General features: G+C 50.8%; 10 protein-coding genes across 10 annotated transcripts; 6 read left to right on the top strand and 4 right to left on the bottom strand.

Moving 5' to 3' along the window:
- Window positions 1–95: 95 nt before the first annotated feature.
- Window positions 96–2,259, bottom strand: STEHIDRAFT_144091 (succinate-CoA ligase). The gene is made up of 10 exons (XM_007299031.1): window positions 2,203–2,259; window positions 2,084–2,152; window positions 1,943–2,015; window positions 1,743–1,842; window positions 1,568–1,658; window positions 1,153–1,499; window positions 855–1,094; window positions 697–785; window positions 519–633; window positions 96–431 (listed from the first exon to the last, which is right to left on the bottom strand). Exons 1-10 carry the CDS (start codon window positions 2,239–2,241, stop codon window positions 344–346), a joined length of 1,251 nt encoding a protein of 416 aa, XP_007299093.1. The 5' UTR covers window positions 2,242–2,259; the 3' UTR covers window positions 96–343.
- Window positions 2,260–2,999: 740 nt separating this feature from the next.
- Window positions 3,000–3,956, top strand: STEHIDRAFT_47161 (uncharacterized protein; the record flags this gene model as incomplete). The annotated part of the gene is made up of 5 exons (XM_007297980.1): window positions 3,000–3,132; window positions 3,232–3,491; window positions 3,654–3,695; window positions 3,767–3,790; window positions 3,864–3,956. 5 exons carry the CDS (start codon window positions 3,000–3,002, stop codon window positions 3,954–3,956), a joined length of 552 nt encoding a protein of 183 aa, XP_007298042.1.
- Window positions 3,957–5,000: 1,044 nt separating this feature from the next.
- STEHIDRAFT_144089 (uncharacterized protein) lies at window positions 5,001–7,080 on the top strand (the record flags this gene model as incomplete). The annotated part of the gene is made up of 8 exons (XM_007299030.1): window positions 5,001–5,175; window positions 5,263–5,633; window positions 5,708–5,764; window positions 5,827–5,927; window positions 5,989–6,045; window positions 6,116–6,198; window positions 6,260–6,381; window positions 6,439–7,080. The coding sequence occupies 8 exons, from the start codon at window positions 5,001–5,003 to the stop codon at window positions 7,078–7,080; spliced, it is 1,608 nt and encodes a 535-aa protein (XP_007299092.1).
- Window positions 7,081–9,409: 2,329 nt separating this feature from the next.
- STEHIDRAFT_117766 (uncharacterized protein) lies at window positions 9,410–10,687 on the bottom strand. Its single transcript, XM_007299029.1, has 4 exons — window positions 10,484–10,687; window positions 10,344–10,407; window positions 9,557–9,735; window positions 9,410–9,483 (listed from the first exon to the last, which is right to left on the bottom strand). The coding sequence occupies exons 1-3, from the start codon at window positions 10,544–10,546 to the stop codon at window positions 9,686–9,688; spliced, it is 177 nt and encodes a 58-aa protein (XP_007299091.1). The 5' UTR covers window positions 10,547–10,687; the 3' UTR covers window positions 9,410–9,483; window positions 9,557–9,685.
- On the top strand, window positions 10,674–11,676 carry STEHIDRAFT_152111 (uncharacterized protein; the record flags this gene model as incomplete). Its single annotated transcript, XM_007299028.1, has 4 exons — window positions 10,674–10,766; window positions 10,821–11,267; window positions 11,339–11,458; window positions 11,545–11,676. 4 exons carry the CDS (start codon window positions 10,674–10,676, stop codon window positions 11,674–11,676), a joined length of 792 nt encoding a protein of 263 aa, XP_007299090.1.
- Window positions 11,677–12,106: 430 nt separating this feature from the next.
- On the top strand, window positions 12,107–12,636 carry STEHIDRAFT_107201 (uncharacterized protein; the record flags this gene model as incomplete). The annotated part of the gene is made up of 3 exons (XM_007299027.1): window positions 12,107–12,169; window positions 12,204–12,381; window positions 12,482–12,636. The coding sequence occupies 3 exons, from the start codon at window positions 12,107–12,109 to the stop codon at window positions 12,634–12,636; spliced, it is 396 nt and encodes a 131-aa protein (XP_007299089.1).
- Window positions 12,637–12,848: 212 nt separating this feature from the next.
- STEHIDRAFT_117764 (uncharacterized protein) lies at window positions 12,849–13,584 on the top strand. The gene is made up of 3 exons (XM_007299026.1): window positions 12,849–12,997; window positions 13,065–13,176; window positions 13,331–13,584. The coding sequence occupies exons 1-3, from the start codon at window positions 12,913–12,915 to the stop codon at window positions 13,479–13,481; spliced, it is 348 nt and encodes a 115-aa protein (XP_007299088.1). The 5' UTR covers window positions 12,849–12,912; the 3' UTR covers window positions 13,482–13,584.
- Window positions 13,585–14,022: 438 nt separating this feature from the next.
- On the bottom strand, window positions 14,023–14,316 carry STEHIDRAFT_34052 (uncharacterized protein; the record flags this gene model as incomplete). The annotated part of the gene is made up of 2 exons (XM_007297864.1): window positions 14,023–14,159; window positions 14,280–14,316. Coding segments are annotated over 2 exons (174 nt in total), but the record flags the coding sequence as incomplete, so codon positions are not given.
- Window positions 14,317–16,096: 1,780 nt separating this feature from the next.
- STEHIDRAFT_117763 (polyubiquitin-tagged protein recognition complex Npl4 component) lies at window positions 16,097–18,701 on the top strand. The gene is made up of 7 exons (XM_007299025.1): window positions 16,097–16,126; window positions 16,183–16,263; window positions 16,321–16,439; window positions 16,498–17,707; window positions 17,778–18,023; window positions 18,098–18,221; window positions 18,287–18,701. The coding sequence occupies exons 1-7, from the start codon at window positions 16,124–16,126 to the stop codon at window positions 18,532–18,534; spliced, it is 2,031 nt and encodes a 676-aa protein (XP_007299087.1). The 5' UTR covers window positions 16,097–16,123; the 3' UTR covers window positions 18,535–18,701.
- Window positions 18,702–18,972: 271 nt separating this feature from the next.
- STEHIDRAFT_165015 (uncharacterized protein) lies at window positions 18,973–22,045 on the bottom strand (the record flags this gene model as incomplete). Its single annotated transcript, XM_007299024.1, has 12 exons — window positions 21,941–22,045; window positions 21,853–21,888; window positions 21,700–21,796; window positions 21,453–21,643; window positions 21,192–21,377; window positions 21,066–21,126; window positions 19,972–20,078; window positions 19,861–19,908; window positions 19,596–19,803; window positions 19,433–19,515; window positions 19,062–19,247; window positions 18,973–18,988 (listed from the first exon to the last, which is right to left on the bottom strand). The coding sequence occupies exons 1-12, from the start codon at window positions 22,000–22,002 to the stop codon at window positions 18,973–18,975; spliced, it is 1,281 nt and encodes a 426-aa protein (XP_007299086.1). The 5' UTR covers window positions 22,003–22,045.
- Between the last annotated feature and the right edge of the window lie 721 nt (window positions 22,046–22,766).

Raw genomic sequence — 22,766 nt, 5'->3', positions numbered from 1 at the left:
GCCTCAATCACCAGAGTGTGAGTGCAATATTAATGTCTTCCGAGCTGATCATCGCGCAGGGCCCAACGCTTGAGGCTCTGCTCCGGTGGATTTTGTCGACTCCGCACATTCTTGTGTGTTTATATTATGGGACTCAATTCGAACAACACGGTGAAGCAGATAGAAAACAAGAAAAGATCTAGGTATTGCATTGGCGGTTCACAGTGAAAGAAGCAGAACAGAGGGAAGTAATGAAAACAGTGGGTTGTCCCGAGTTCCCAACCAATCAAAATCAATCAATGCGAAACGGGAAAGATGGACGGTGCTGGTGAAGGATGGAGAGAAGGTACGGGGAGGAGGAGGATTAAGCGAGCGCGAGCTGGGCGGCACGTTCGGCTGCGTCGTCCAGGCTGTCGAAGGGGATGATCTTGAGTCCTGATTGACGGATCATCCTGTCGGAGAAAGGTAACAAAAAGAAGAGAAGAAAAGGTTAGTACACATTCTACAGGGGAGGGAGATGGGAAAAGAGATGGACGCACTCCTTGGCCTCGGCCTCCTTCGTACCCTTCAGACGAACGACGAGAGGGATCTCGAGCTGGAGCTCCTTGGTGGCTTTGATGACACCCTCTGCGATGTAATCGCAGCGCATGATACCTACACATCCCAGATGGACAAAATGAGGAGATGGTAACAAGTTGATCATCGAAACAGACGTACCACCGAAGATGTTGATGAAGATGCTCTTGACTTTGGGGTCCGCGAGCAAGATCTCGAACGCCTTCTTCACCGTCTCCGGTGTCGCACCTCTGTAAAGTACACATCAGCAATCTGTCTCACTTCCTCCAAACATACTGAGAGCGTGATATTGAACTTACCCTCCAACATCCAAGAAGTTCGCCGGCTGGCCGCCGTGCAGGGCCAAGACGTCCATAGTAGCCATAGCGAGACCGGCACCGTTAACCAAGCATCCGATGTTCCCATCGAGCTTGATGAAGTTGAGGTTGAACTTCTGGGCCTCGACTTCAGAAGGCTCTTCTTGGGAGACGTCACGAAGCTCGAAGATGTCCTTCTGCCTGAACTCGGCGTTGTCGTCGAAGCCGAATTTGGCATCCATGCTGTTTCATCCCACATTCGCGTTAGAAACGGATGACGAAGGGGAAGGGAAGGACAGACCAGAGAACATGACCGTCAGCCGTCTCGGCCATGGGGTTGATCTCGATCTGGGTCGCATCCTTGTCCTTGAAGATCTTGTAAAGGTTGATAAAGATGTCCGCAGCCTCCTTCTGTGCCTCAGCGGTCTTAAAACCGAGCTTCGCAGCGACCTCAAGCGCTTTGTCCTCAGGGAGACCCTCGTACGGGATGGGGGTAGTGATGATGGCGGAGGGGTCCTTAGCAGCGACTTCCTCGATGTTCATACCACCTTGGGATGAGGCGACCAGAACGGCAGACTGGTTTACTCGGTCGTTCAAAACCGCCACGTAATATTCGTGGGTGGGATCGCGGCGTTCCGCAAGCATGACCTTTTCATATGTTTCCGTGTTAGGACGCATGTGAGAGAGGTGTGGGGGATGGTGTGGGGGAAACGTACGGCGTTGCAGACGCGACCTCCTGCACCAGTTTGCTTGGTGATGAGCTTCGCACCGAGCATTTGCTTAGCGTACTTCTGCGCCTCCTCCGCACTTCATCACAATGCCGAACATTTAGAAAAAGGCAACAATTAGATATTTATTCGTTCGGAAGTAAATTGATGGAACGGAGCGTACCTAGCGACCTTGTGTACACCACCCTGGAGGCCATTGTCAAATTTCCCCTTTCCACGACCACCAGCGAGAACCTGAGCCTTGATCACAGCTCCGTCAGGGCCTATAGACAGCGGTAGGGTAAACAGGAGGAGTAGAATCACGAAGTTCAGTACGGAGTGCCGCTTCGGGTGGCGACGGAACAGGTGTTTAATTGCGCGTACCGAATGCTTTGAAGGCTTCAAAGGCCTCCTCTGGCGTCTTTGCAGCGAGACTTTTGGGAGTGGCGATGCCATACTATCATTTCGAGGGTGAACAGAACGTTGAATGATTATACACGAATAAATACGAATGGATGCACATACGGAGTTGAGGAGGTTGACGGATTGGTATTCGTGGATGGAGAGGAAGCGCTTCTGGCCCGCAGACAGAGCCTATGACAACCAAATTAATACGATTTGGTTGTGAATAAAATGGAACGTACGCGGGAGAAAGAGCCTGCTTTCCTGAGCGATGCGAGCATGTCTGAAGCAAGGAGCTGTTAAACGGACGTGAGAACCTCAACTCTTCCACAACTCCCGAACTCATCCCGCTCGGAGACGCGCGTGGCCATATCTTACGTCATCAGATCCAAAAAATTAAAATACAAAAGCGCGTCGCGTCGTGCTCTTTTTCGACTATCAGCCTCAGAGATGACTGTCGATGACTATGTTCTCTTCGTGTCTCTCATTCTGGGTGACAGGATGTCTGGTATATTATTCATCTCGCTTTTGAGTAAGGGTTCCTTTGCACATCCACGGGTGGCCCATAATTACGCAGAGATACATCTCCTCCACCTCCATGTATTTTACATCTAATATTCCGTGTCATCATCATGTGAGCAATGCATGCGCAAAACCCTTGACAATGACCGTGTCTGTAAGGCCTAGAGTGAGGTAGAAAACGTCTCGTTTGCCTCGCGTTTGCCGTGCCCAACATGAACGACAAGTCCCTGTTTATTTCAGACGGCCGTGATGACCCCCCCACATTCTGCTCCATATCCCTTGCACGGTACCCTATCCTTCTTCGCTTCTCTCCCCCACCTCGGTCTTCCAAGCATACCACTCTACACACCATCACCCCAGTCAATCCGCTCTATCACCCTTCTCGGAATCAGACCTAGCCTTCTAAACAATGTCCGCCACAATTGAAGCTGTGAACGGTGTTTCTTCCGACTCTGCACAACTCCACACTGAGATGAATCACCTCTCTCTGAACGGCAACCAGCATACGGAGACAGAGATGCAGAACCTGGAGCAGATACTCTATGTTTCGACGACAGTGTTAGGACAGGCCATTGACCTGCTGGAAAACTCGCTCGTCTCCGACGAGCAGCTTACCGTCCAATCAAAATACTTGCCAGGATCGACGATCGGTGCGTACTGCTCCCCCACACTCTACACTTGCTTCCAACTTCTCCGAATCCCTCATACTTGTCTGTGATGAACCACTCACAATCCTCACAAACACTCAGGCAAACATCTCCGCCACGCCCGGGACCACTTCGCCATTCTCCTCGACTGCATTACCTCCCCCGCCCCACACATCATGTCCTACGATAAGCGTTCACGGAACACACCTATGGAGAGCAATAGGCAGGCTGCGAAAGAGGCGATTCAGGAGACGATGGATAGATTGAAGGAGGTCGTGCCAAAGTCCAGATTGGACGAGCCGTTGACTTTGAACGCGATTACGCCGTATGAGCAGACGTTCCAGTCGACTTTTGGGAGGGAGGTGAGTTGTTTTACGTACTCGTTGTATACGCGTCTGCCTATATATGTGTCTGGGCGGTTGAGAGGTGGTGTGCGTTACGGACGTTGTGGCGTCATGTTCGAATTGATGGACGCACAAATGGATCGCTGACCGTTTGATTGACTTTCTTCTTCCTTGACTCAGGTATGGTTCGGGGCGCTGCACGCTGTTCATCATTGGTCGATGGTACGTTTCATCTCCCTGCGTGGTACGCCTTGCTATATTCTTTTTCTAACCGCCGAATATTCATCATCCAGGTCCGCGTCATTGCAGGCGAACTCGTCCGTCTCTCCACAACCCTTTACATATCCCTAATCAATCTAACTAACTGCTCTGCTCTTCTACTACCTATAGAACATCACCCTTGAAGACTCATTTGGCTATGCGCCCTCCACGCTCGTCTACAAAGGCAGCTCCGATGCTCCCTTGGGCAAGGCCAAGATCTAACCTCGATATCCATCTCGTTTTCGTCCCAGTTCAGTTTTCCATTTTTTCTGTCGTCGCATTATTCTTGTTGTTCTCGTAATCTGGAATCGGATTCGGTATGTTATATGAAGCGAAACACGGATTTGTTTTCCTGTCGTTCCTATCTTCCTCGTTTCCTCTGTCATCGAACTCCAAACTCTCGTCAGTCAGACGGATGTGAGTGTCACAACTGGTCTGGTCTCTGTCTGACTGCGCCAGTCATCAGTCGATACACGCGATGACGGCGCCAAGCTTCGAGGTTTAATCCGTTGCCTACACCAGTCTCCGGGAGGAGTGTCGGGCTGTATGCAGAATCACAGGGCGATTAGCTTGGCTCTGCGAGGCAATGGAAGAGGAATACGAGGATGAAGTCAACACTCCTCGCATTGGAAGCTTCTGATCATCGGAAGCTTTGTGGTCTTTTCCTTGAATGTGACCCAAGGGACAGCCACAACGGAGTACGATCTGGTCAGGAAAGGAGTTACTACTCCCAACGCCAGCCCTCGCTCCATCCGCGGCGACTGTAAATCAGCGCACAGCTGTGCTCATGCTGTCTTGGCATGATCGTGAACGAGGCAGCATCGAACTCGGATACAAATGTGGCCCAAGTACCAACGGTGATAGGAAAGCCGGAACTAGCCGGTGTGGCGTTGAGGAAGAAACAACAGAGCGGAAGCAAGCGGATGGCAGAAGTCAGAGGCAAACTCAACCAAAGATCGAAGTGCAATGGCCAGGCGCATAGCTCGAGTTATCTCGTCACTATCTTGGCAATTCTATCCTCCAAAAATGTTAGTGTTGGGTAGGAGGAAAGGCAGCCCGCTCTGGGCTGTGGGCTATGCTGAACCATCCGGTTCTCCTGTTCGGACTAGGAGAGTCTCATGGAGGTTTATCTCTTTACACATTCCGCATCGCCAAGAGCTCTTATGCCCCAAGTAAGTATAAAAGGGTTCGTTAAGCGTGCTCGTCCGCTGGTCGTCGCCTTTGCCTTCTCTTCAAACTCATTTTACCATCTTCAATCTCACCGCCATGACCATACATTCAACTCTTACAGGTGCTCTTGTCGCTTCTCTAGCACTAGCAGGATTTTCCAGCGCCGCAATAGAAGTAAGGTTCCCAGAAACACCTCAGGGGACGTACGCGAATGTCGTACTGGATAACTATATGGGGACGAGTTGGGAATTGAGCTCGTTCAACACGCTATGTGAGCTTTCTTTAACACTCACTTTTTCCCGGCTGAATTGTCTCAGCGACATGGACCTCTACTGATACCGACTTTCATGTTGAACAGGGGGAAATGACACCTCTGGTATTCCCAAGGCTACGCAGAACTACCTCTCCCACATCAGAGCCCGCATATCTCACCCGCTCCGCGTCCGCGTCGGCGGCGACACCATGGAATTCTCAAATTACAGCTCTTCTCTGGATACCATGCTTATTCACCTGGACGTTAAGAAGAATTACACGCTCGCCACTACTTATGGCCCGATCTTGTTCGATGTCATGAACAAAATGGCGGACGAAGTAGGGGAGATGCAGTTCATGACGGGGCTGAGTATGAATAAGCCACCCGAGAACGGCGGAGATGCGGAGGCGCTGAAGATTGCGAGTGTCGCGACAGAGAAGTTTGGGCCTAGACTGGATGCGATCTTACTTGGGAATGTGCGTTTTTTCCATTGAACGTTTACGTGAGCGTTGAGCGATGTGACTGAATCTCTTCTCTTTCTCGTGTGTAGGAGCCGGATCTGTTTCAAGGGCATAAGAACCGCCCTTCGTATAACATCTCGCAATATGTGAGCTTTACTACACTCTATTCTGTATCGGCCTCTCGGCTTATCTCGTGTCATGGTCCTAGATTGATGAAGTCGATTACATCCTGAGCAACCTCTCGACGTCGCCCTATGGCGACCTGAGAGCGAAAGACTCTTTTGCCGGCCCCTCCATCTGCTGCAACTGGTCAGTCTTGGTTTCTTTTTCATCCACTTGACATGTGACGTTCAACATTCCATCACCGAAGGGAACTGTCCGACATCTTGAATGCAGGTCTTGCAGGCGAGAACTACAAATATTACGCGTGCGTCTCCTCATCCGTCTTGTAGCTTTTACCCGAGACATCTACTGATGAAATTATCTACGTATGATAGCGTACAACACTACCCCAACATCTACTGCTTCGGTCCCACCGCCGCCAACACCAACATCTCCAACTATCTCACCCACACGACCGGTAAGCAATATCCTCATTCGCTATCTATACGTATCGACCACTTATATCTCGCCTTATCCAGCCGTTTCGTACTCGGGTTTCCAGTCCGCCGGAGTTGCGTCGGCGACCGCGGCCAATATCCCCGTCATCATGAGTGAAGCCAATTCGTGTGCTTGCGGAGGTTGTCCTCTCATCTCACCCACAGTACGCATTTCCCCATTAACGACGTCCACTTCATATCGCTCACCTGGCTCTGTTCAGTTCGCCGCGACGCTGTGGGAGATTGATGCTTTCCTCGCGTTAGCCGCCAACAACTACTCCGCAGCCTACATTCACACTCGCGAATACGGCGTAACCTACAACATCTTCGATCCCCCTCCCTCCCAGAACCCCTTGGAAAGCAAAGGCTGGAGGACCGGCTCGACATACTACTCCCTCCTCATGATGAGCGAAGTCATGTCCAAGAACGGCTCGATCGTCACGGACCTTAACCTTCAGAACTCAAAGACGAACGCCAGCAGCCACATCGCCGCCTACGGCATTTACGACCTCGACAACTACATGGACTCGACATCCCGTCTTGCGGACCCCACGAAAACCCACCGCGGTAAACTCGTGCTCATTAACTATTCGAACCACACGTCGTCGACGTTCCATATCCCGGCAGGCATGGCTAAGTCGGTTGGGTACAGATCATTGCTTGCGCCGAAGGTGACGGAGAAGAAGAATATCAAGTGGGCAGGGCAGACGATTGGGGAGGAGGGGAAGTTGGAGGGGAAGCAGATCACGCATCACGTTGATTGTGACGGGAATGAGGGTTGTACTGTCAAGGTGCCGGGTCCGGGGCTTGTGTTGGTGCTTTTGGCCCCGAATACGACGACGACCTTCTACAACGAGGCCTGATGGTTCGTTGAGCACAAGGCGATTCGCAATTAGTTCGTGTTTGGGAAGCATGGGGGTTGCGCAGGAGATGGCTTGCTGCGGGCGCTTTATTCTGCTTGTGTGTATGGAGTTTTCTGCATGGACCTTATATAAATACCATACGTTCGGAATAAACATCCAACCATGCAGCCTAGTCGATAAAAACCTTCTATCAGGCCGGCTAGTCAGGCAATTTTACAAGTTGCCTAGCGCAGGAATACGCAGTCAAGTGAGGGGGGGGGGTATACATGGGCAAACAGATAAGCAGGGGGGAGCAAGTGAGTATGTGTAATGCGTTATTATGCCTGCGGATCCGGAAAGCATGATAGCACGGAGGACATGTAAAAAAAGTACAAGAGTACAAAGGCGAATGCCAGTGTAGGGCGCTACTGACTAACCCCGGACCATCACCAGCTGGCACGGTCTGAAATTATTCAGGTGGGAATATAGATCGAGCGTAAACAAGGATGGCGAAGTACCGTAGCATTAATGAGCGAGGATAAACAAGAAGTTGGCGAAGTACCGTAGCAAAGTTAATGATACAACATTAATGCGCCTCGAAGAAAGAAGTAAAAAAGACTCTGACGGGCGTCTACACTCGAACCCTGACATGAAGCTGCACATAAGTAGTCGAGAAAGACAGCCACGACAGTCGCGGTCTGGAAAGACCAGTGAGTAAAATCGCACTTATGGTGAGCTTAGCGCCACAGGACTGGGACCGAGTGCCAAGATCTGAGCCTCTGTGTCGGAATTCTAGCATCGGGCAATTCGGAGTGCTCTTGGTAATCGCCGTCTTCACCTCAGCGGCCATCTTGCGCCCGGGTACGCTTGTTCGTCCTCCTCTACCGCGCTAGAAACTCCCCGCCAACAAACTTCCGAGCTCCCATGCCATACGCGAGACTCCCGCAGCGAGAATGGAAGTCGAACCATCAGAGGACCCGGGCCTTACTTTCTGTCTTCTTGTGCAGTCGCAGTCCCACACAGTATCAGTTTGAAAGTTCTCTTGGCAGGATTGTCCTAGAAAGCACTGCCGTTACCTCTCCCTCTATTAGGTGTTTCACTGTCTTTTATTTTTTATGCTATTGATACTGCCTTTCACATTGAGTGACTTGCCGCAGGATAATCTCTATTCACCCCGATTTCAGCCCGATCTTGCTCCTTGACCAACAGGCGGCTCTCTATCTTTCATTTCGGAGGACGTTCCGTGACCATTTAGGGTAGAACATACTTTTTCTTTTTCTACGGTAAGTCACCCATTCTCTGGCTCTCTGGCTGGACATTCTTTATCTCCGGTCGGTCTACTATGCGGTTCTCAAAATGTCTGTATAATATGACGAGGTCATTAGGGCTTATATGTTAGTTAAAACTTGAAACTTTTTGCGAAAGCTCATTGGCGGATCGGACAGATCTTCCGCCAACGAGTTCCAAGTAAACTTGAAACATATAAGGTCTATTAGACCAAGTTAAGTATAGGCTTCAAGGCTTCTTGAAACGTGCTGACGGAAGATCTGTCCGATCAACTAATAAACTTTCGTAAAAACCTTCAAGTCTCCACTTCCACATGAGCCCTATTGTCACGAAGATTGACCGCACTATGGAAGCTTTTACGTGCTATACGGAGCAGAGCCTGTTGCATGTTCGTGTTTAGAGCCTAGAGGGCAATGGCTATGGAGTCTAATTTTCTCGGAGTGTATAGTCCGCGATTGCGGTCTGTAGATCCCTAGTGCCAAATACAATAGACTCAAGACCCGCGACAAGCGCTCCAAAGGCTCAGCAGTGCGTGCTTATAAGGAGGCAGAGCGCGAGGGAAGCTGCGGGTGCTGAATACGTCCGCCGACTTGTGGATGCAGGCGATAATTTCGGACGGGAAAGCTCTCGGGATCACGGCGAACCCATGAACAGGTCCGATATGTCTCAGATCTCTGACTCCAATATCTCCTGATGTTTCTGCACAGCGAACTACCAGGACTCGCCTCTGAATCGAAAAGGGGTCACTTCCAAAATCGGGTTTCTATATTAGTATGGCAACCGGAAAGTTGATTGGGACACAACCCACGTAACGTGTTTATTCTTACCGAGTCCCTCTTTCGTCGCGAAAAGCGCCACCTGAAACAGCGTGATATATGTACGTGTAAGTCCTTGCAACTTTATCCACATGATGCCACCCGTCAATCTAACTCTACTATTTATAATATCGTCCTTTTCTGATGGTCTTGGTATCTTCTGCTTTGTACAAGTTACTTCATTGTCACCGTGGGTTGAGATCCTACTTCGCCATACCACCGAGGATTGCGCTCATATAGCACAGCAGTGGTGTCCTATCTGCCCACCATAAAAAAAAATGGGTAACACCAGTACTGATTCGAAGTTGTCGAGCTATCAGAAGTATGCCTTTAGCTACCGTGGTCTGATTGGGAGGGTGCGATGAAGAAGTACTGACATGCTTCTTATCCACAAGGAAAATATTCGCGCGAAACTGGTCAGGATAGCTGGGATCACCCTGTGCCGGTAATTCAAGGTATCAGAGTGTAAAACGGTTTCATATAGATCGACTCAGTGTAAGGTCGGCCTAAAGGACATGGTGGGATCAGTATGCCATGGCATCCGACTCCGTGACACTGGGACTGAATATACCAGGTTTGTCTTCCTTCTCTTCATTGTTTTCTCCGACTGTCATACTATCAAATGCGATCACCGGTGGTCGTGGTGACACACAAAGGTTCCGAGTCGGCGTCATCCTCTGCACAGGACGGCAAGTTTTGGCAGTTCTTACGCAAGTCAACGACCTCGCCGTGGATCACCGTGAGTTCTCACCTGGCCGCTCTTTGGCTGTGACCGCGAGGATTCTCCGATAGGTAGGACTCTGAAGACGCAAATCATTGCTACAGCTTCATATCCGCACTTATGGGTTTACTTCCGGCATATAAACAGCTCGACACTCGTAACGCAGGTCTTGATACCGCTTCGATGCCGTGCTAGCGGTTCACTGAGCTTCTCACACTTGGATTGAAAGGGTGTGTATCATGCAACACCTTTTGTAGAGTATGTCCACTCATGCGAGACACTCGCGCAGATCCTAGGAAAGTTGCATCTGGTCTATTTTCTTTACAGCTCATGCCCCACGCTCTCGGACTTCGCGGGAGACAGGGCGCTGTGATCCAGCATACAGCATCAAAACTTTGTGGTGGCCACCCCTATCCGAGGAGAACAGCCGGCTGATGTCGGATTCCATTCTTATTATGCAGACCTCAACTTAGCTGTGACCATGCGCTGCACCTGTGCCCGTGTGTTGAAGGGTATACATCTTGTGTGGGTCGTCCTTTGTTCCCTTCAAGTTGAAGACGCGCCGCCACGTTTACTGAGTTTAAACTTGAAACCATAACAGTCGAATGCGATCATTGCTGCCCCAGCATAGTATTTCCCGGAGGCCAAATACCTGTTTCCTCATTACTTGACTCACCTTCACTTCATCATGGCGCCGTAGTTTAAAGGGCGTGTACGATGACTTGCAATGTCGCAAGCACTCGCAGATATCTCTCCGACACACACCAAGAAATTTTGCGTCAATCCACTCGATGTCCAGTGTCACCCAACGCACTGCCAGTGGTTGTTCTCCTGTCCTGACAAGGGCCCAGACTATTGTGGCGGATTTGGTGTCTTGCCAGAAGGTAAGCCTTGTCTATGGGTATCTGCTATCACATCATGATGACCACGAACTTCAGACGATCAATGGTGGCATGAATGCCGCTCTTTTAGAGTGCGGTTTGATCTCACACTCGTTTGGAAAAGAAGATGCTCGCAGGGCGTTTGAAACCATTCTAAATACGCCGTTCAACTCTCTCCATGTCTGCTACGAGGGCTCTCGGAGATGCTTCTTCCTCCCTCCCAACGCCCTCGGATACCCTCACATGCCCATATGCCTCGACTTCTACAACGATTTGTGTAAATCGGTGATCCCTCAGCGTTACTGGCAGCCCGTCACTGACTCAAATTGCGGTCGATATGTGGTGGGAGCCAAGCTCGAGAAGCCTATATTCTTCGACCATCTTTACGGAAGAGGCCTGGGCCTGACTGTCACTCAAGCCTGTGAGGGAACTGGTACTCATCTTCGCGGGTGGCACGAGGTAGCAGAACTCGGGGGAAAGGCTACCACCCAAGTTCGCCTATGGGTATGCCCTTAGTTTTTGCGTAATATATTCAACAGTCTACAATCACTCATTGCATCTCCGTGCCTTCTCAGCTGGACGATGAGTCATGGCAGCGGCAAATAGGAATAAGAGACCAAACGCAGGACAAGAACCCCATCACGCTTCGTCAGTTTGTGCGACACCTCGGTACATCCATGAAGGACTATTTAAAAGTGCGTTTTTATTTTTCGGTCTGACGAGAGTCTACTGCTACTTAGTTGTTGCCGCACACTAACTCATTCCACGAACGCTGGAACAGAATCACCCCATGTACTCGAAGACTGGGCAGCTCATCGCTGTTGACGACCTCTTCATACTAGGAACCGTTCATATTTCTGCTGGTAGCTGGCAGTTAATTCTCGCCCACCGTCTAGGCAGCGCATGTTACTGACATGAGATCATCGGAATCGGATCACCATCGGAACGACGGATTGGGCATGGACAGGGTCTCGATTTTTGATTCGTGTGATTTCATGGACATTCTATTACCTTTTCATTGTCTTCCACTGGATGACTTTCCGTAGAGAACAAATAAAAATATTTGCGCCGGACTCGCACCTTCGATATCCTCATTTTCAGGTTGCACAGTGCGATTAGCAATCATGAAAGTTTGCTAATTAACCATACTGAGGAACTACGCATCGCCCGTTTGTAAGTAGTCGGTGTCAGATCTCAATCCATGGTCCATAAATTCCGCCGTTCCGGAGGCAGCTCATATGTTTATGCCTTCGATCAGGGAACTCTTCGCAGTCGTCGCACTCACTCACGGCGGTCCATAAATCTCACCTGCAGAGGCTGAAGTCGCTTATACTTAACGGCTCATGGCAAATCCTCCAGATAATTATTCTGGGCAGAAGGCATCATTTGAGTGCCACTTTATCAAAGTGTTACAATCAAGGTTGTTACTGGTGGTATTAGGTCGCCTCGCGCAAGACAGATGCCAGTCGAGAAGGGTTCTTATTGGAATGGAGAATAAGCTATGCACAGTACCCGTACATTGAATATATATATGGGCGGACGATGGTGACAGAGTTGATAACTTTTGAGATATTGCAAACCAAATGGAAGATTATGTGCGAGGGCACGGTGCCTCCTAGTGAGTCATTGTACGCGTCAAGATGGAGTACTTAGTCAAATGCACCGGTGTCTAGTAATATTCGTGCGATGTCGTTGCAATACTTTATAGTATCTACTAGTGTCGGTGGTCGTAGAAAAAAAGAAAAGCGGTTGTTCGTGGGCCCCCGGTGTGACCAAAAAGGAATCCGAGGAACGGGTGAGGAGCGAGGGGGTAGAGTGCGAGGCAGGAGAGATCAAGGGAACGGGCAAAGAGTGGTTGTTAGGGGGCGGCTGAGAAAGAGAGAAAATGAGGAAGGTTGAATGTCTATGGTGAAGAGGAACGATTGTCTTCCACGATCTTTGAGTCTGGATTTCAAGAAGGAGCCGGGACGGTATGGTTTGTTTTACCCGAGTCGCCCCGAGGCAAGTTGTGGCGCAAATGTGGCGTAAAGCCTCTTCCTCCACCTCATCATTGATTCCAGTTCATCGCCTCTGCGACTTCTCACCGAGAAACGTCAAAATATTTCCCTAGTTTTTGTTTTGCGCTTCTGAATATAAACCTCGCTGAATCATGTCATTCGGCCGCCCTCCCTCGATCTCTGGCGGTTTCTCCGTCTCGCCACCCGACAGGGGATCCTTCCCGCTGGACCACTGGGGTACGTCTATCCACTCATTCGAAGTCCATACAAAATACTTACCTAGCAGTACTGTTCGTGGGTGAAGGCGAGTGTAGGGACACGATGATGGTGTATATGGAGTGCATGAAGAAGAACGATAATGCGTCGACGGAGTGCAGACATCTGAGCCGGGATTATTTGGATTGTAGGATGAGGAAGTACGTGGTTCTCTCTTTGCATATATATTCTGTGTCTCCATCATACTCTGTCTGTTTTTAACTCAGTCTCGACTGGTACATTCCTACTTGAGGGATTTATAATGTTAGGCTTCCGTTTGCTGACGCATAGTTGTGTTCTACTGTGGCCCAACAGGGGACTCATGGACCGTGACGACTTCAAGAACCTCGGGCTGACGAACCTGAAAGGCGACAATAATACTGGTTCAGACCCATCACATCCTACGCCGTCGTCACAGCCCTCCTCACCGACAACATCCACGGGTGTAGGGAAGAAAGTTGTGTAGCCCCCGCCGGACGCTCTGTTCTCTCAGCATTCATTGTCGTTATTCGTTGAGTATCCATGTACTATCCTTGCTGCTATCCATCGCTTTATATTCCAGACATACACCCCCCCTGGATTCCACACATATCTGCCCCTGGTGCGGCATTCTGCCAAAGGCCCGCAATGAATGACTAGGAAAGAATTGCACTGGAGGATACAGCGTAAAGTTCAACAGGATAGATACAGCATTTGGATATAAATTATTCTCCGTGTCGTAGATCAACGATGTCCTTTATTTGGCCCGCCTTCTCAACCACCGAACCTCGCCCTAACATCTGAGACCTCCCTCACGGCGTCTTCTTCCTCCTTCCTCCACCCCCACCTCCCGCACCAGCCCCACTCCCTCCCTCCCCCTTATCCGTCTCATTCCCGCTCCCACTCCCATTCCCCCCTCCGTCCTTACCCTTTCCCGAGCCACCACCGCCATCCCCGCCACCAGACCCCGATCCCGACGCCGTAGCGGCCTGAATCAGGTCCCCAGTCGACCGCTTACTCTTCAACGTCACGATCTCCTTCAGCCATCCGTTCTCTCGTCGCAGGTCGGAAGCTTCCTGCTCGAGCTCGTCGACGCGGCCGGTTAGTTCGGAGACGGTCCGTTCGAGGTTGTGTGTTTTTTGTTTCTTTTTGACGCGGAAGCGGGCTGGGAAGGGGGGTTGGTTGGTTAATATTGGACGTGCGTTGGATTAGGTTTGGATGCGTGATAATCGCGTTGAGGCGACTGCGAGGAGGAAGGAGGGCGGTGGTATAAAGATATCCTTACCAGACGCGGCGGTATTCCGCCTCCGTTTCTCCTCAGCCATACCCGTCTCCGTCTCTGGCGAATCCCTGCCCATACCGCCCATACCCATACCCATACCCATCCCCTGACCTGAGTCTTGGGCGGAGCCAAGATTAGGGGATGTAGGAGCGGTGGAGTTAGCGGATACGGGGGAGGACGAAGATTGGAGTTGGGTGTTTATGGACATGGGTGCGGAGGACGAGGACGCGGACGGGTGGGAGTGGTGGGATTGTTGGAGGTGGGACGATGAGCCGGAGGACGGCCCAGGAGGGGGCGAGAAGGGAGAATTAGGAGAGAGGAAGGGGAAGAGGGAGAGGGCGTTGTTGAACTCCTGTTGTTGTTGTTGCTCACGTTGTTGCTGCTGGGTTTGATGATGAAGCTGGGTCTGGGGCTGTTGTGGGTGTTGATGCTGGTGAGGGAGAGAGAATGGCGGAGGGGAGTTATGGTGTTGCTGATGCTGTTGTTGCTGCTGCTGTTGCAGTAGCTGAGCCTGCATCTGGAGCTGGAGCAGCGGAAGCTGGTTGAGCATGTTGGGAGAGAAGTTGGCGAGGTACTGCGAGGCATCGTTAGACTGTTGATGTTGCTGCTGCTGTTGGTGGTGGTGATGTTGCGGGGCAGGAGCGGACATAGCAGGGAACGACTGTTGCTGTTGCATTTGGGCTTGTGGCACAGGTGGCGGTGGCATAAACATATACGCCTCCTGTAGCGTGCGCAACGCCCTCGCCAGAGCCTCATACCCCTCCGGCGTACTGAGCGGGTTGACGCCAACATTGGACGGCCCAGACGTTGCACTGGAAGCATCGCCACCGGTGGTATGGTGGGTGGGAACCTGGACAATGATGAATTCGGAATACGAAGTCAACTTTAATTGAATTCGGAATTCGGGGAAGTAAGAACGTTAATCTTGTTACTGGGTACGCACGGGATTGTTGCTGCTCAGGTTATTATTATTGGCGTTGTTCGCTGATCTGGAGCCTGTTGAGGGATTGTTTGAATCCGTGGCACGCGCGCCTGAGGATGAGGAAGGGGGTCTGTTGAGACCGCTCCCACTCCCGTCTTTATCCATATCGGTGAAAGAAAAATTGAGAGACTCCCAGAGGGCGAGCTCTGATTGTATACTCTCAGCGTCGAACGAGTTAAGTACGAGGCTATCGGAGGGATTCGCGAGGGCGAGTGGGCTCTCGTAAGAAGGGGAGTCGAGCATGGCCCTACGCCAGACGAGCGCCGGCGTGTGAGGGGGCTTGGGTAGGATGCGGTGAGGTATATATGTACACGACAAAGAAGACGAGAAGGAGGATAGGCGAAAGGGAGAGGCTGCATTGCGAGGACAGCTCAACGTTTTGTTTGATGATTCGCAATGGCGACATTCGATTGCGCCAGATCAGCGAACCGCCACCTCCAACTCGACCGCCATGGCATTTACACACGAGAGGTGCTGACACATCATCCCCTCATACTTATTTGTATTCCAGACCCGTTTCGAAATCGGTAAAAGGTCCCATTGGTTGCTGATAGAAGCCACGCAACAATCAAAGCAGAGGGGACGAAGAACATGCATCGTGCTGAGCTGAACGTCGACGGACACGTCTGCTGTAAGTAGGATCGACGACGGGGAACAGCCACCTGGGGCAAGTATCTGGAATTGCAGGCCATCTGGAATTCGGCTGGTGCAGTGCTCGTTTATATACGCCCACAATTCCGAATTCCTCGAATCGAGAGATGAGATCAATATTGATCTCGCGTGCATGATTGGTCAGCATGACGCGTCCGTTTCGAAGACGCGTCGCCCTCTCTCTTGACCGCCACACTCTTTTGCTTGAGACGTTATGGTCCGTTTTCTCCAAATTAATTGTATAATGCGTCGTATTGACCGTTGGTGTTGTAGCTTGTTCGTATTCGCTCCCGCGATGGTAACTTTCGTTTCGAAGTGGAGCCCACCACCAAGATCGAAGAGCTCGTGGCCAAGGTCATTACATCCACCATGTATCGAAAGGCCTTCTGGATATTAACTCAAGTATTCTAGATAGTGGAAACGACCACAGACTGTGATGTCTCGACCCTCGCGATCTCGAATCAGCCTCGAGGCAACGAGACCTCTGTCTCCACACTAAAGGGGCGCAACATGAAGGATCTCGGGCTCAAGTGCGTTCATCACGGGTTGCCGCTGTATCCATCTCGTCTCTTATTTATTAACATATAGACATGGGGACCTCGTCTTTGTTTCTTACCAACAACGGCCGTCGGGAAGCGTGTCTCAAGCACCAGCCCAGGTCGTGGCCAATGCCTCTAAACCGACAGGTATCCAGGTTTCCACTGCTCGGCCATGGGAGAATGTCGAAGAGGATGCAGTCGACCGTTACTGGCGCTCCCAGGATGGTAAGATTCCTCGGGGTCGTGATGCTCAATTCTGCAAGCACGGCCCCAACGCCATGTGCGACCATTGCATGCCCCTCGAACCCTACGATTCCTCTTATCACACCGAACATAACATCAAACATCTTTCTTTCCATTCCTACCTCCGGAAACTCACACCGAAGACCTCTTCCACTGCCGCTGCTTCCCTTCCACCGCTGTCTCCGCCGGACTACAAAGTGAAGGTGCCTTGTCCGACTGGTGGCCATCTCCCCTGGCCCGCAGGGATCTGTACTGCATGCCAACCTTCAGCTATCACCCTCCAGAGTCAACCCTTCCGTACAGTCGACCATCTCGAGATCGCCTCCATGGACATCGTCGACCGGTTCCTGCACGCTTGGCGCGTAACTGGTGTCCAACGCTTCGGCTGGCTGATCGGCCGTTACGAGCCCTACGACAAAGTCCCTATGGGTGTCAAAGCCGTTGTCGAAGCCATCCACGAACCACCTCAAGAAGGCGAACTGGACGGTCTCTCGCTCGGTCTACCTTGGGATGACGAACCACGGTTGAAGGAGCTCGCCAAATCTGCGTCGACGCCCTTGTCGATCGTGGGCTATATCTTCACGGATTTGGATCCTGAGCCGGAAGATAGGTCAAAGACGAAATACAAGAGACACCCGAATTCGTTCTTTCTCTCTTCCCTCGAAGTCATCTTCGCCGCACACATGCAATCCCTCCACCCTATGCCCTCTCGATCCTCGCCCACCGGAGCCTTCTCCTCGAGACTCGTCACCGCCGTACTGACGGGTACAGAGGACAATCAGATCGACGTGTCGGCGTATCAGGTTTCGGAACAGGCTGTGGGGATGGTACAGGCGGATATGATCGAGGCGAGCGTGGATCCCGGGGTGATGAGAGTGAAGGCAGAGAGTAGAGGCGAAGACGGGGACGAGGCGAGATATGTGCCCGACGTGTTTTTCAGGTATAGGAATGAGTATAAGATCGAGGTGAAGAAGAGTGCGAAGCCGGCGTTCCCTGTAGAATACTTGCTCGTCAATGTGAGTCCATACTTTTCCTTTTCCTGTTTCGCATGTGCCGAATACTCATCACATCGAATACATTCGATAGGTCACACATGGGTTCCCACAAAATCCATCTCCGTTGTTCCATTCTATCGCCTTCCCAATCGAAAACAGACCAGGCCTAGAAGATCAAAAAATCGAGAAAGTCCTGCACAGACTCAACGAGCTCCATGCTCCCGACGTCCAGGACAGCAAACACGACCGCGACGTGCTCCGCCGTCTCGCACTCGCCAAGTATCTCTCGGATTGGCATCTGGTGGCCTTTTTGGGGACGTCTGGGTTGTTCTCTGAGGTGCGCGTTCTCTCGCATTATCTCGTGAAGCGGTCGAATTGATAGGAGCTTTGTTTTATTTTGTTTTTGAAAAGGCGGATATGAAAGTCTTGATAAAGGTCGCCTCTGCACAGAGCTTGGACGATCCGGCGGTGCTTGACCCTCTCGTTGGAACGGAAAGCTGGCAGACCATCATCACATTCGCTCGCGAATCAGGCCGTACGTCCTCTTCCCTAACTTCCTCTTCTTCTCACAATACTAACGTTTCCGTCTAATGAAAACAGCACCCGCACGTCCCTCGCAACCTGCTCCCTCTGGAGCCTCCTCCCACCTCATGGACGAAGACATCCCTCCAGAGCTGTACGAACAGTTCGGAGGTGCGGAAGGTGCAGGTGGACTCGGGGGCCTTGGTGGTGGCGCCGGATCGGGAGCTGGCGGGTCTGGTGGGGGAGGGCTGAGGGTGTGTCCGCATTGTACGTTTGAGAATTCGCATGGGGGGTCGGACTGTGAGGTTTGCGGGTTGCCGTTGTGAGATGGAGATGGTATAGGCGCGGGGTGTGTAGACTGGGAGGTTTGGTGGGGAGGGACGAGAGGAGATATAGATAGAGAGAAGAAACAAGGACAAGTGTGAAGACGAATAATGTACCGTTGTACGTTTGTGGATGCTAGTGAAGTTAACATAGCATGAGCTAGTATTGCTTGAAGAGATATCACGGTCGACCGGTCGCTCACAGAGCCATAACTCACGAGGCGGCTGGGGCGAACAGTGAGCTCAACTTCACGTTCCAGGATCAACGGAAGGACTTCTATATAGAACGTCCTTAAAGGGAGAGAACAGGTATATATGGTCCCGAGGGTATACAGTACATAATTCGCAAAAGCTACAATTCAATCAGAATCATAGCATGAGCCGCACATATTCTCACAGAAAAATTCTACAACTTTATCGTCTATATCCCTGGGCTGCAAATTAGGTCGGGCAAGCCCTACGCATCATAAGCTAAATTCCGCCGACAGCGTCAACACCGAACCGTGGTGATGAGGATGCAGGCGACGTACTTGAATAACACATAAACCACAGACAACAAGAAGACGATCACCTCCGTCCAGGCGGAGAATGCGAAGACGTTGTGAGCGGCTTGATAGCATGTGCCTCCGTAGATGATCCCGATGCAAATGCCGAGCATGAAGAGGATTGGGTAGGGATGGAAGAATTTGGTGAGGAGGGGCCAAGTGATGAATTGGCTGGAGTTTGTGATCAGGGCATGCAGGTCATGATCAGCGACCCATGATTGGGGTGCATTGTGTGGATGATGGTGAGGACATGCATTGGAAGGCAATAGTCGTGAATCACAAAACAGAGGGCCTGGAAAGAGATGAGAGCGAGCACGAAGCCGCTCCAGGCGACCATCGTTGGGCACGTATCATACTCCTTCAGTTGGGTACCTTCGTCCCCATCCACTGGAACGAGGGTCTGGGCATCCTTTACGAATGCTATGTCGGCCTTAACGATCTGTCCGTGTCATCCAAAGGTTTGCCATCATTACGACGACAGTTGATGAGGAAGTGACGGTCAGAGTAAGTAGTACGCACCAGAGCGCAGACTGCGACAAGGAAGAGAAATTCCATTATGAGCGCAAACCAGGAGGGTTTGGTTGGTTTGGGTTGTCCGGGCTTGGAGCTCGTATTAGCGTTGGACCGCTGTTGTTGTTCGGCCCCGGACGGTGCACCAGGCTGTTGCGGGTTCAGCGCCAAGTGCCACTGTTCTTCGTCTAGCATATCCTCAGTTGCGCAAGCTGGGCTGAAGTTCAAGTCCTTAGTATGGATTGAGTGAATACAAAGTTTCATATATGCTCACGCTATGATTGCAACGGGTGAGTGACCGGGTAAATCTGATTCAGAGTGTCTACGGATAGGGCATCTCGTCAGAGAGTGAAACTTCCAGCGAAGAGATAATAAATGGACGCACGTCGTGTCAACTTCCTGTTCTTGTGGGATCTCGTTGTCAGTGGGGAGTCTGATGTGGACCTGTGCTGGTATACGTAGGTAGTCCATGGAGGATTCTGTGCGGTAGAGCTGACAGTAGTGGAACGGTAGACTGGTTGGTGTCATGAATCTCAAGAGAGCTACGCCATCTTATAACTTGTGTACAACGCGCCACAGTGACTTCATAGCAAACGAGGAACAATAGGAAATGCTATGGTGTGAACGGTGGCGGCAGTCATAGCGTTCGAATCATGAACTAGACGCAAGAAGACAATTGCACAAAGATGTTACCGCATTGGTCGAACAAGGATCCGTCACTGCCTCGCACTGCGCATGTACTGCCTTGTCCGACATTCGGAGGCCACAAGTATGGAAGCACATAGACAAGAAGAGCCCATGTTCTCCCAAAGAACGAAGAAAGCATGGTCAAGCAGTGACAGTGGCCCCCCTCTGGCAGAAACAGGGGAGGTTTCGGCGTTCTCGCGTCTGGCGGGCAGTGGTATGTACTGAGGCCGGTCTCTCCGAGGATACAGTCATTTAGCATAATCGAGCAAGAGAGTCAGAAACAAAAATCTGGTAGTCTAACACAGAGGGTTCTGGAGAGGTGGTGAAAGGATGACAAGGTCGAAAGTGATGTAGGTTCAAGTTGGCGAGCTTCAAGTTGTGTGGCGCTTAAGCGCTTAAAAGCTTAAGGATCGGAGTGACTCGGAAGGATCTTTCTCACGCCATACTGCACAGAATTGAGCCAATGTACATCCCCTCTACCCCATAAGCAGCAGTCCCTCAACAATATGAGCGTAGGGGGTTTTGATATCCGGCGTGAGGTAAACATGCGAGAGGGAGCTATTTTGTTGTATACACACAATTAGTTATCGGTGTTCAATTTGCAGCCTGAGGTAGCGTCAGCTTGTGAATTGTGAACATATCAATTGTTGTACATAGGGATATTTTTTATTTACATATATTTGATGACCGGAATGTCCAGAATAAAGGATAGAGAGAGAGACTGCGTCACTGCCAGGCTAGGTGTCGTTGTTTCGCAATGAACCTTCCATGTCAGAGACACTGACAACAAACGCTATCAAGCTCCTCGAGCATAATTGTGTCATCCTTGGGATCTAAGCGCATCTCGTCCATCCTGTCATGAAGACTTTCATCAGTATCTGAAGTCCCTCCAGCACCCAGAAGCAATACAACACTTACCCAATTTGATAGGCGATTATAGATGGCACGATGACTAGCGCTTCGGTCCAAGCTGTAAATGCAAAAGTACCTGGCGCAGAGTCTGAACAGTGGCCGCCGTACAGGACCAGTATGCAGAAACCGACGACGAGCAGAACGGGGTATGCGCGGAGCGATTTACGGATGAGAAGGTCGGTTGTACGACGCCTAAATCGAAAGGAAACCGGCGTGAGTTCATTTGTAGATCTATGACCATGTGGAATGAAGAAATATACAACGCACGTCGAGAACGAGAACTTGAATATAAGGAGAAAACAGGCTTGCAAGAGTATAAGAACATGCACTAAGCCACTCCAAACGACTGCTGCAGGACACTCGTCCCACTCCGTAGTAGTACTGTTGCTTAATTCAGTGCCTGCGATTGGACTGGGTGCGCGAGCATCCTCTACGAGGACCGTCAACCCCTTGATGATCTATGCATACGAGTTAGTAGTGTGATATTTGATTGGGTCCAGTGGTATTCACGAACCAAGACGAATAGCGCTATGAAGAATAGCAGCCCCATGAGAAGACTGAAGCTGATGCATTCGCAGCTTGTAAGACGTTGTAGGGTTCTCCTGACCCAGCTGTACATGCCCTTGTTAAGTAGTTCTCTCCGTACGATGATGGCGCCTTTCCTCACCTTTGGTTTCCGGAAGGGTCATTGCTGATCGTCTGTCTAAAGTGCTGTTGTCAGATCAAGTGTAACACGCATGCATACTCATACTCACGGGTTTAGAGCTTTGAGCGCTTCTTCATCTGTCGGGAGCCTCTGGTATTGTCCGGTCATCATGGGATGTCTCAAGACAAAAGAGTTTAGCGATGAGATAGTCAAGTGGGGTGGGATCAAAAGCATGAAAGGTTGGGTGCTTTATATAGCGTATGAGCAGGGGCTTACTAGGTTCAAAGCGATGATACAATAAGGAGGAACGATGCATATCGGATGGGTGGCGCAAGTTCACAAGGCGATGGCAGTCCAGTTTTCAAAGCCTAGAAGAACAACAAGGAAGTCAGAATAGAAGGCCAGGTAAGCGAAGCCTGTGCTTTGAATCGCCTTCTCGCCACATGGTCCCTTGTTGCTCGAAAGGACAGAGAACGTCGCTGTGGTCGGACCAGGCTTGAGCGCTTGAGTACTGGCAGATAATGAGTGACCAGGATCCTGGCGTGGAGCAGATCTATTGTCTTTTCCAAACCAGTTGCTGAGCCCGGTGACTACTCGACACGCCATATAAGGTAGCCATGAGGGACTGATGAGAATGTTATAAGTTGTTGGAAGATCGGATGGATGATGGTCAACTTCGACACTGCTTACTCTGCCGCCTGTATGGGTGACAGTGTGCTCTTGAATATCCTCACAAATCAAAGACGACCCTGTGTTGCATCCAGAGTCTGTCAGGTAATGCGGCTACAAATATAAGGGTGGTACATCGCAGACAAGTGGAAGATAGAAGAATATACGGACGTAACAAACTGTTACTGGAAGATGTGGCGTGAGTATTTACTGGTATTTACTGGTCTCGTGGCTGAGTCAACGTCATTACCCCAACGAAAACGCAG

Source organism: Stereum hirsutum, assembly GCF_000264905.1.
Source record: "Stereum hirsutum FP-91666 SS1 unplaced genomic scaffold STEHIscaffold_1, whole genome shotgun sequence".
Taxonomy (NCBI): Eukaryota; Fungi; Basidiomycota; class Agaricomycetes; order Russulales; family Stereaceae; genus Stereum; species Stereum hirsutum.
This window is presented reverse-complemented; position numbering and strand designations above follow the sequence as displayed.